The sequence below is a fragment of the Ornithorhynchus anatinus genome, chromosome 4, assembly GCF_004115215.2.
Source record: "Ornithorhynchus anatinus isolate Pmale09 chromosome 4, mOrnAna1.pri.v4, whole genome shotgun sequence".
NCBI classification, from domain to species: Eukaryota; Metazoa; Chordata; class Mammalia; order Monotremata; family Ornithorhynchidae; genus Ornithorhynchus; species Ornithorhynchus anatinus.
In genome coordinates, this window is record NC_041731.1 from 88,587,997 (window position 1) to 88,600,401 (window position 12,405).

A 12,405-nucleotide genomic window follows, 5' to 3' on the forward strand; every position below is an offset into this window, starting at 1 on the left:
GACCCTTGCCCAGGCTTTTGATGCAGTGCTCTTGGAAAATGCACATTAAGAGGAAGTTTGAGAAAAAACAGACAGGCATCAGTGGCAAATCCCAAGGTAAAGGAGAGAAACACAGCAATTCAAGCAGGGGAGTCAAGGAGGACTCTGGGAATTGAATACTCATGATTCTTCTTTACCCCTTATTTCACTCAAGGAGAAAGGAGGAAGGGAACCATATGGATACCAATTTAACAGTAAAAAATATACCGGGTATAGTTATTTTAAACCCCAACAAACCACACTTTGAAATTCATTAAAGAGGATTAACACAATTAAAGGAAAAGGAAAGCCTTGCTAAACACAGCCAGAATAAAATTACTTAATCTATTAAGAATACTATACTAAGGTAAGCATGGGCTCCAAGACAAAAAAGAAAATTAAAACTCCTTTACTTGATTGTAATTATTTCAATGTTACTGTTGAAGGCACCAGCAGAGTTACTCTATAGAGTATCTGGTTGGGAAAGGTGGAGGGGGAAAGAGTGAAAATAATTCAGAAAGAGAATCCTTTCTGCAGTACTGAAGGCTTCAGAGATGTCTTGTAGGTTATTTTCCAAACTTGCCTAATCTTTCTTATTCTCAGGCAAAGTAATATTTTATTATAAATAATAACCTCCATGGAGCTCAACTTAATCACAGAACCGTGACATAGGTCAGAAGTAGAGACAGCTCTGACACAAGATTACAGCTCATTTTGAAGAGTACCCCTGGGAAATTAGCTCCACATCCTTTTTTGTTAAATCCCTTTCAGTTTGAACCTTACTTTTGCCTAGAGTTTCACACCTTCTGCTCCACAAAAGCACAATGAAAAAGCTTGGCCATTCAAAGGATCCAATACAGCTTCTCTCTCAGAGGTGTGGCAAAATAAATGAATGTTCTAAATGCATCTCTAAAGGGTTTAGTTCTTACATCTTTGAACAAACAGCAGAAGTGATTGACAAATTCTTGGCTAAACTGTAAACCAGAGGTTTGTTCTATTCACAGGGTGGTTGAAAGAACTAAGGAGGTGGGAGTTTAGGACTTTGATTTGTTTACAAATTGTTTGGCTTTAAGATTAACTCATTTTTCAATCTAACCCACAGTCCCCTTTCTGAAGTTGCATTATCCAGTGATGCAAGGAAATAAAAAGGAGTAAGTGGATTCAAGAAGGTCATATATCCTCTAGCCTGTTATCTCCTCCTCTAGAGTGTAGCTCCTTCTCTAGACTGTAGGCTCCTTCTTTCAACTGTAAGTTCCTCCTCTAGACTGCAAGCTCCTGTGGGCAGGGAGCATGTCTACCAACTCTGTCATATCATACTCTCACAAGCATTTAGTACAGGTGTTCTACACACAGTAAGCACTTAATATATATACCACCGATTGACTGATATCCAGGATGAGCTTCAGCTGGAGCAGCCACTTTGGAGCGCACCACTGGGGGGAATAGTGGGTGCTTGAAAATTTGAAAGGCCGTCTTATTCCCCCAACCCCTTATCCCCTTACGATTCCCCAGGAAGGAATCCATCAATCGTATTGAGTGCTTAATGTGTGCCGAGCACAGTACTAAGCACTTGAGAGAGTGCAATACAGCAGAGTTTGTAGATACGTTCCCTGTCCACAGTGAGTTCACAGTCTAGAGGGGGAGACAGACGTTAATATAAATAAATAAATTACAGATATGTATGTAAGTGCTATGGGGTTGAGGGAGCGGAGAAGGGTTCAAATCAGGGTGATGCAGAAGGAAGCTGAAAAAGAGGAAATGAGACCTTAGTCAGGGAAGGCCTTTTGGAGGAGATATGTCTTCAATAAGGCTTAGAAGGTGGAGATACTAATTATCTGTCAGATATGAAGGGTGAGGGCATTACAGGCCAAAGGCAGAACGTGCGAGAGACGTAACTGATATCTGATTAAACAGAGACCTGGGAAGGAAATGCAAGGGGTGGCAAAAGGAGTATCTGCAGTGGTCTCCCTGGAAAAATGGTCTAGGTTCAGGTATTCCCTGCATTACAGTGGGCAAATTTTCCCCCTACCTCAAGGTACCAAAGGTCTGAAGGCAGCCTTGACAATGGCCTTTACAAAACTGCCAGGTACGATCTCACCAACAGGGCACTAAACTTCAAACTACAACATAAGCTTATAGACAAACTAGTATCATCACTATTAATGGTATTTATTAAGCGCTTAGTATATGCAGAGCACTGTACTAAGCACTAAAAGTATTCAATCTTGTATATATCTGGGTGACTAAATACAGAACATCCTTATTGAAGGCACATCTCCTCCAAGACGCCATCCCTGAGTAAGCCCTCCTTTCATCTTCTCCCACCCCCTTCTGCATTCATTCATTCAATAGTATTTATTGAGCGCTATGTGCAGAGCACTGTACTAAGTGCTTGGAATGTACAAATTCTGCATTGCCCTTACTTGCTCCCTTTATTCATCCCCATTCCCAGCTCCGCAGCACTTACTCATATATCTGTAATATAAATAAATATACATTACATACATTTTATGTGCATATAAAATCGTTGTGGGGAGGGAATGTGTCAGTTACATTGTTATACTGTATTTTCCCAAGCGCTTAGTACAGTGTTCTGCCCACAGTAAGTGCTCAATAAATACGATTGACTGACTGAAATCCTACTTCTACAGCTGTTTTTCCAATGTGGTATTCTTAACAAGAAATAATGGTCCACCTGCATGAAGGGAAATTTGAGGAACATAGATGGCAATGGGACACTGGAACAGCTACCGAACAGTTAAGATGAGAGCATTATAAACAAAGAGGGCAGAAGAAATATTTTAAAGCATAATTAGGCAATTACAAATGGGGTGACTTTCAAAGAAAGGGGCTTAAAGAAGATTAAGATAAAACAAAAATGAAACTGGCACTCACACAGCAGCAAATGAGACAGCAAAACATTTACATGCGTAGGATGAGGGACAGATTATCAGTCACATGTGGCTCTTAGTTATCTTTCAGATAAAACTGCACCTTCTTCAAATTCCACAGGAAAATTATCAATTTGTTTTTGTTGTTTAATTGGAGTTAGGTGGTAGATGAGAGTGAGGAAGGGAAACAAGGAAGGAGGAATCAATCAATTGATGGTATTTATTGAGCATTTACTTCCCTGACTAAGCCCTCTTCTTTTTCTTCATCTCCCTTCTGCGTTGCCCTGACTTGCTCCCTTTATTCATCCCCCCTCCCAGCCCCACAGCACTTATGTACAGATCTGTAATTTTTTTATATTAATGTCTGTCTCCCCTTCTAGACTGTAAACTAATTGTGGGCTCGGCATGTGTCTGTTATACTGTTATATTGTACTCTCCCAAGCAGTTAGTACCGTGCTCTGCACACACTAGGTGCTCAATAAATACAGTTGACTGACTGTGTGCACAGCAATGTATTGTATCTTGGGAGTGTGTACTGCAATAAAGTTGGTAGACATTATCCCTGTCCATAAGGAGTTTACAGTCTAGAGAAGAGAAAAGGGGGGAACAAGAGAGGGAAGTGAATGGTGAGACTGCCAATTTCATTCCTCTGGAACTACAGAACACAGTCTGTGGTAGCAGGAGAGCATGGATTCCCAAGATTTTTAAGGTTTTTCCTGGGTGGACTGCTATTCCAACATCCTTTCCTACCCTGTTCAGAGGACCCTCTCTGAGGTCTCGGACCACCCAGGTCACCATGCAGACATCTCTTGCTGCAGACAACAATCAGGACACCACAGGTTCCCAAGTGTCTATATGTTGTCAATCTAAATAAATCACTACGGTACAAACATTTTCTTTGAACAGGTCGGTCAATTCTGCTTAGGTAGAACACAGGCAAATATATGAAGTTTCTCATTTTGACACTTAAGAAATACTTTATTTTCATAACAATTAGACACGAACTAAGTAATTCCTATTTTATACGGCTCTTAAAATAGGCCACAATTGCTATTTGCATAGTAGTGTTGACGGCCCCACCTGCTGGAATCAAGGAAACTACAGCCAGAATAGAGCTCAGGTACAAAAAACAACGTAATTTTAGTCAGTCAGTCACAGTGGTACTGAGTGCTTATTGTGTGCAGAACGCTGTACTAAGCACTTGGGAGAATACCATTCAAAAGAGTTTGTTAAACATGTTCCCTGCCCAGAAGGAGCTTAGAGTCTAGAGGAGGAGCAATTTGGGAATAACCAATGGGGTTGATATTTTCTCAGGTATCAGATGAAAATTTCAAAAATTGGGGTATTCATCTAGTTTTTCTTTTTAAGGGTCCTATTCAATAGTCACCTGGCAAGTACTTCATCCATAATATTACTACTTTCCAGCATTTGCACTCATAACAAATGGCTCAATGAATCCTCACAATCACAGTTACCTGTTGACACAGCCATGCCTAACTTGGAGCATCAGAATGGGTCATCAACCTAAAATTTGTTCTGATTTTAAGGGAATGCTATATGTGGGAGTGGGAAAAATGACATCTTGCAAGAAATGATCAAAAACTGAGCATGGGTGCTAGTTACCCAAGGAAAACTTGGCCTCTTAAGAGGGCACAGAGAAGAAAAATCAGGACATATTTGAAAATGACCAGATACCAAATTCCAAAATGCATACTGATTACATTAATGACAAGGAAGACAGTGGCTGAGCATCATACAAATGTGCTGGTGTGATTTTAAATAGTTGCAAAAACTAAGACAGATTCTTTATCAGTCCATTAAGCCAGTGGAAATGTTAAGAAAACTTCACATTTTTCCAAAAAAATGGAAGTAACTCCAATTTTTATAAGAATGAGCAGAAGAAATTGCATTAAACCTCTAAAAAGCCACACTCTGTATATAACCTACTTTAATCTTTAACTCTTGCACTGAAATTAGAAGTTAGCTTGAGTTTGGGGTTAGAGAAGCAAAAGAAAGAACATAGAACATTTGAAAAATGTAATCAAGAAAGAAAAACAACTTATTAAGAAATGAACACCATACCATTTTCGATTTTGCTTTTAGGATGTGGTCCACTAAATGCTAAAAATTTTCCTGGTATAATCCAGTTGAAGTCTCCATTTTCAACCCGCTAGTGAGAATTTGGGGAGAGAAGAAAACAAAAGCATTTTATCATTCTCACACAATAATTTGGGAAATAACTTCTGAATAAAAGTGAAAGAATTACTTTGAATCCTTTATGTAGTGGATAAATGAACTGTACCATAAACAAAGCCCATTAAGTTTCAGAGAAACACAGTACCCAAAGTACTAATTCTTAATACAGACATTGCTGGGGTGATTTTCAACCTGAATTTATCTAAATTAAGTAAGATTAAAGGCTCAGGCCTTTGAGATATGAAAGCTATAAACATCCACTGACTTTTCTTTCTATAATAAAATAGAATTACTAGGGGCCATGAAAATCATCCATCCATTGCTTTATGAAAAATGACAGGGGATGGAAAAACTCAAAAGAAAACACTTGTTAAATACTACTACCATTTAAAATCTTTCTGACAAACGTTTATTTATGCATTAGACACAGCTCTGAAATACCTTAAAGTTTATAAGCACACTTCAAAGCCAAGTTCTCCTTTGAAACATAAGGTCTCCTAGAATAGGGGTCTTCCATTTTTAATATTATATTTTGTTCTTTTTATCCTCCTGCCACTGTCTATTAATTTTTCAGATTTTCAAACACGTCTGTTTTTATGGAGCGTTTACTGTGTGCAGAGCACTGTACTAAGAGCTTGGAAAGTACAATTCGCAATTGGAAGTTGGCTTGAGTTTGGGGTAGTATAAGCAAAAGAAAGAACATAGAACATGTGAAGAATGTAAATCAAGAAAGAAAAACAAAGAAAAACTGTGTAAAGCACCATACTTGGCATTTGGGAACATATAGTGAAAGTAGAAGGTCCAATCATTGTTCTCAAGAAGCTTTCAATAGTATGAGTCATCTATTTCAGTAGTTTTAAGTCCCCTACTTTGTTACTTGTGAGCACTTAACCATGCTCTCCCATCCTGCTGTACTTGGATTTGCTCCCTTTTTTCACCCCTCACTCAGCCCCACAGAATTTAGGTACATATTGTAATTTATTTGTTTCTACAAATATCTGTCTCTCCCTCTAGACTATAAGCTCATTGTGGGCAGGGAACATGACTCCCAACTCTGTTATACTGTATGCTCCCATGTGCTTAATACAGTGCTCTGCATGCAGTAAGCGCTCAATAAATATGACTGATAGATAAGTGTTTAATAAATACCCTTGATTTCTTGACTGATCAGGTGTTAAATACTTGGGAGACCTGTGGGGGACAGGGCTTGTGTCTAACTTGATTAACTTGTATCTACCCCAGTACTTAGTGCAATGCTTGGCACACAATAAATGCTGAATACCAGGATTATTATTATTACTATTATTGGCCCAGCTCCAGACTACAGGGTATTATCCAGGGTCCAGGTTTTCATTCCTTGCAGAGTTTTACCGTCCTCTGGGACTATGGATAATCAGAGGTTACTATTCTTCAAACAATCTTAAAGAACCACAAATATTGTTTTCCAGGGTGAGGGTGACACAAAGCATAGGGGTATTTCAGTCCACCCAAATTCAATTGCTTTATTTATAGAAGCAGAATCAGTTTAATAAGGACCCAAATTAAATGTGCTTAAGCTTGTTAACTTTGATTGGCTTCATGGGCTGGGGGCCATCCCATTATATTACAACTCAATACCAAAACTGCTTTCTAAAAATAAAAAAGTGTAAAACAGTTGAAAAGAAATGATTATTTGTTTAGATTCTTAAATCAATGGCCCAATCCTCTCATGATCAATGAGTTCCTTGCACCTAAAAGGATATAAGTAGCCCTCCTGTTTTTATCCTACTAGAACAAATGTGCAGGACACTGATAAAAGAAGTTGGCAGCATCATGAAAAGTTACATACGTTTGTCCTGAGAGAGAAATATTTCTAATGACAGAGAATTCAGTTTCTAGCTGGGGCCAGGCATTAAATTAAATTACAGGTAAGAGGATGAAGGAAAATGGGCCACCTAGATGAGTTATTCTGCAAGTAACAGGGTTTGTAAAGATGTACTATTGGCTTCAAAGTTCTCCATCAACTTGCCCCTTCTCACCTTACCTCCCTTCTCTCTTTCTACATCCCAGCCCACACACTCTGCTCCTCTGCTGCTAACCTTCTCACTGTGCCTCGTTCCACAGTCCTGTCGTTGACCCCTGGCCCACGTCCTACCTCTGGCTTGGAATGCCCTCCCGCCTCACATCCGCCAAACTAGCACACTTTCCCCCTTCAAAGCCTTACTGAAAGCTCACCTCCTCCAGGATGCCTTTTCAGACTAAGCCCTCCTTTTCCTCTGCTCCCCTTCCCCGCCACTGCCCCGACCTGCTCCCTTTGCTCTGCCCCCCTCCCTTCCCCACAGCACTTGTGTATATATCTACATATTTATAATTACAATTATTTATTTTTAATTATGTGTGTATATCTATAATTCTATTTATTTATAATGATGCTACTGATGCCTGTTTCTTTGTTTTGATATCTGTCTCCCCCTTCTAGACTGTGAGCCTGTTGTGGGCAGATATTGTCTCTATCTGTTACTGAATTGTACTTCCCAAATGCTTAGTACAGTGCTCTGCACACAGTTAAGTGCTCAATAAATATGACTGAATGAATGAATGCACATAAACTGCCAAAGAGGCTGACTGTATTGAAGAACATGGGTAGAAAAGAAGTTCTGAGGTGATAATTGCGGGGACATAAACTGGGGAGATTAGAAATTAATCAGGGAAGGCCTCCTGAAGGAGACATGATTTCTAGCATCTTGTCTATGTGACAGACACTGTACTAAGTTCGGGGGTAGATACAAGCTAATCAGGTTGGACACCGTGTCCCACATAGGGCTCACAGTCTTATTCTGCATCTTACAGATGAGTTAACTGAGACACATAATAATAATTATGGTATTTATTAAGCACTTACTATGTGCCAAGCACTGTACTGAGCACTGGATAAGTTAAGTGACTTGCCCAAGTTTATAAGCAGATAAGTGGCAGAGCCTAGATTATACCTTCTGACTCCCACACCCATGCTCTATCCACTAGGCCATGCTGCTTCCCTGATTGACTGGATTGTGCTTTTTGTTGTTGTAACAATCTTTAACTGTTTCCATTTGTGTCAGTGTGGCTTTCCAACCTTCCCACCTGCCTCAGCCAATTGTTTACAATTAATCTTCAACTTGTAAAGAGGAAAGTGAATATTAAAAGTTCTTCACATCCTGAATCTCAGTTTTCCCTTCTTGAGAAAATGAAAGGAGAGGGAAAGAGGGGTCATTTTCACTGGACCTCTTTTGTCCAACCTATCTGAAAATGCTCCTCTAGTAGTAACATTATTTATTGAGTGTCCATTAGATGCAATGCACTATACTGAGAGTTTGGGAAAGTAGAGAAGCACAAGATTCTTTCCCTATCCAAAAGGACGATGTGTCTTCTAATCTTCTAATCTGGCCCTCACTACCTTCCTGCTATTGCTTTATGCTTCTCTGGTCATCTGGTCCAATTTCTATTTTTGGTAGCATTACCATTTGTCCTTCAATATTTCTGCATTCATCTAACCTGGTGGTTTATCTTCTAAATGATTCCTGAGCCTGATATTTTTTGAAAAACAGTTAGTTTTCTTGCACCTTTGCATTTTAGGCTTTCCAGAGCATGGGTCTGGAAGTAAAAAGGTCATGGGTTCTAATCCCTACTCTGCCACTTCTCTGCTGTATGGCTTTGGCCAGTCACTTCACTTCTTCATGCCTCTGTTACCTCATCTGTAAAATGGGGATTGAGACTGTGAGCCCCATGTGGGACAGGGACTATGTCCAACCTGATTTGCTTGCATCCACTCCAGCGCTTAATACAGTGCCTGGAACATAGTAAGCACTTAACAAATACCATATTTTTTTAATAGTGCCTTTTGGCTGTTAAAATTGACTTTCTTAAAAGTTCTTTCTTTACCTGGCTGACATCTTTCCTCTCCATCCTCCATCCTAAATAAAATCAGCTACTGGTCACATCCACCAACCTCTCTGGGATCACATAAGCCCTCAATAAATGCCACTGAATATATGAATGAATTCAAGGAGGTACGCTGCCCCTTTTGAATCCTCAACTTTAAGTTCAAATCAAGGAGATATACACTCTAGTGAGTTCATCTACTTACTGCACTGAGAAGTCATGTGCGATGGAATCCAAAAACCTGCACGGTAAGGTTTGCTTTTCCAGCAGGCCAAGTCTCCCTTCAACACTAGAATCTGATCCAAGGTTTGGTGAATGGCCCCAAAGCCTAACTCCTTTCTCTTCCTGGTGGGTAGGTGGATACTAAATTCCTACCAGGTTATCTATTCTTTTCACTTTTCACCCTTAACCCAGAGACACTCTATCTGTGGTTGCCCTATTTCTTGTTCTGGGCCTCTGAGCAGATATATACTATTCCTGATATAAAAGATGATTCCACTTCCCTTTTACCCCTAATGATCTTTCCTAAATAGAATAATTTCCTGAAGGAGTTGCTACTGCCTGATTCGGGCTTAACACTGCCCTAGCAAGCTCAGGGCGTTATTCTTTTCATTCATTCATTCATTCAATAGCATTTATTGAGCGCTTACTATGTGCAGAGCACTGTACTAAGTGCTTGGAATGAACAAGTCAGCAACAGATAGAGACAGTCCCTGCCGTTTGACGGGCTTACAGTCTAATCGGGGGAGAAAGACAGACAAGAACAATGGCAATAAATACAGTCAAGGGGAAGAATATCTCGTAAAAACAATGGCAACTAAATAGAATCAAGGCGATGTACATTTCATTAACAAAATAAATAGGGTAATGAAAATATATACAGTTGAGCGGGCGAGTACAGTTCTGAGGGGATGGGAAGGGAGAGGGGGAGGAGCAGAGGGAAATGGGGGAAAAGAGGGTTAAGCTGCGGAGAGGTGACGGGGGGGTGGTAGAGGGAGTAGAGGGAGAAGGGGAGCTCAGTCTAGGAAGGCCTCTTGGAGGAGGTGAGTTTAAAGTAGTGTTTTGAAGAGGGGAAGAGAATCAGTTTGGCGGAGGTGAGGAGGGAGGGCGTTCCAGGACCGCGGGAGGACGTGGCCCAGGGGTCGACAGCGGGATAGGCGAGACCAAGGGACGGCGAGGAGGTGGGCGGCAGAGGAGCGGAGCGTGCGGGGTGGGTAGTAGAAAGAGAGAAGGGAGGAGAGGTAGGAAGGGGCAAGGTGATGTAGAGCCTTGAAGCCTAGAGTGAGGAGTTTTTGTCTGGAGTGGAGGTTGATAGGCAACCACTGGAGGTGTTTAAGAAGGGGAGTGACATGCCCAGATCGTTTCTGCAGGAAGATGAGCCGGGCAGCGGAGTGAAGAATAGACTGGAGCGGGGCGAGAGAGGAGGAAGGGTGATCAGAGAGAAGGCTGACACAGTAGTCTAGCCAGGATATAACAAGAGCCTGTAGCAGTAAGGTAGCCGTTTGGGTGGAGAGGAAAGGGCGGATCTTGGCGATATTGTAAAGGTGAAACCGGCAGGTCTCGGTAACGGATAGGATGTGTGGGGTGAACGAGAGAGACGAGTCAAGGATGACATCGAGACTACAGGCCTGAGAGATAGGAAGGATGGTCTTTTTCCCTCTTGGAGAATTACAGAATTCTAATTCCTCAACTTTCTACCCAAATCCTATCTTCCCATCACTGTAAACAGCAACCCTATTCTCCCTGTATCAAAAGCCCCGCAGGTAATGTTAGCCTTATCCTCAACTCTAATTCTTAACAATCCGCACATCCTATTTGTCATCACATCTTTGTGGGTTTTTTAATGGTATTTGTTAAGCACTTACTATGTGCCAGGCATTGTACTAAGTGCTGGGGTAGATAAGTGGAGGAGCTGGGATTAGAACCCAGATCCTCCTGACTCCCAAGCCTGTGTTCTATCCACTAGGCCACGCTGCTTCTCAAATCCTTTTGGTTCTCCCTTCACAACATCTCTAGAATCCTCCCCCTTCCTCTCCACAGACTGTCACCATGCTGACCCAAGCACTTATCATATCCCACCTTAACCACTGCATCAGCCACCTTGCTGACCTTCCTGCCTCCTCTTTCTCCCCTCTCTGGTCTGTACTTCACTCTGATGCCCAGATTATTTTTCTAAAAGAAATAAAATTATTCAGCCCATGGTTTCCTACTCAAAACTTTCTAATGGTTGCCCATCCATCTTTGCCGCAAACAGAAACTCCTTACCATTACCTTTAAGGCACTAAGTCAGACTTCCCCCTCCTACCTTATCATGCTGATTTCCTACTACAAACCTACCTGCATACTTCGTTCCTCTTGAGCCAACCTACTCACCATGCCTTGATCTCATCCTTTTCACTTCCATCACATTGCCCACATCCTTCCACTGCCCTGGAACTCCCTCCCCCTTCATATCCGACAGACTGCCACTCTGCCCATCTACAAAGCCACTCTAAAATCTTATCTCCTCCAAGAGCCCTTCCCTGACTTTGCCCACACTTTCCTTATTCACCCTCCCTCTGCATCACCTATGCACTTGGGTCTGAGTACCCTATGCTGCCATTTTCCCTATCTGTAATTTATTTTCATGTCTGTCTCCCCTTCTAGTCTGAGACCCTTCTGAGGGGGATTGTGTCTTCCAACTCTATTGTACTCTCTCAAACACTTAGTACAGTGTTCTACACACACTAAGCACTCAATACTATTTATTACTTATTATTTATTTATTATGAAAGCCCCATAGATAAATTTTTCTAAAGATATATTACACTTATTTTAATATACGAGTTACAAGTGTATGAGATCAAATACACCCTCTTCTGGAGATCTTTTCCTCAGACACTGTTTCATTACTAATATTGTTATAACTTGTTTGATGCTCCCAAAGGGCAAATCACTATAGTGAACTCTTAGGAAAACAATCCAGTATATTAAGTAAATCAATCATATTACTTGAGTGCTTAAACAGTGCAGAACACTGTACTAAGTGCTTGGGAGAATACCATATTCAATGATTCACTGAATCATATTTATTGAGTGCTTACTGAATGCAAAACACTGTATTATGCTCATGAGAGAGTACAATTTAACAATAAACAGACACATTCCATATAACAGAGTTATATCCCATTTTGTAGATGAGGGAACTAATAATGTTGGTATTTGTTAAGCGCTTACTATGTGCAGAGCACTGTTCTAAGCGCTGGGGTAGACACAGGGGAATCAGGTTGTCCCACATGGAGCTCACAGTCTTCATCCCCATTTTACAGATGAGGGAACTGAGCACAGAGAAGTGAAGTGACTTGCCCACAGTCACACAGCTGACAAGTGGCAGAGCTGGGATTCGAACTCATGAGCCCTG

General features: G+C 41.0%; 1 protein-coding gene across 4 annotated transcripts in view; it reads right to left on the minus strand.

Moving 5' to 3' along the window:
* CDC14A (cell division cycle 14A) overlaps positions 1 to 12,405 on the minus strand; it is a 191,664-nt gene that overhangs the window by 79,273 nt on the left and 99,986 nt on the right. For all 4 annotated transcript variants that reach the window (XM_029062853.2, XM_029062852.2, XM_029062850.2 and 1 more), the window contains one exon: positions 4,992 to 5,079. In XM_029062853.2, the coding sequence (XP_028918686.1) occupies positions 4,992 to 5,079 (88 nt within the window). The remainder of the gene's footprint in view (positions 1 to 4,991; positions 5,080 to 12,405) is intronic.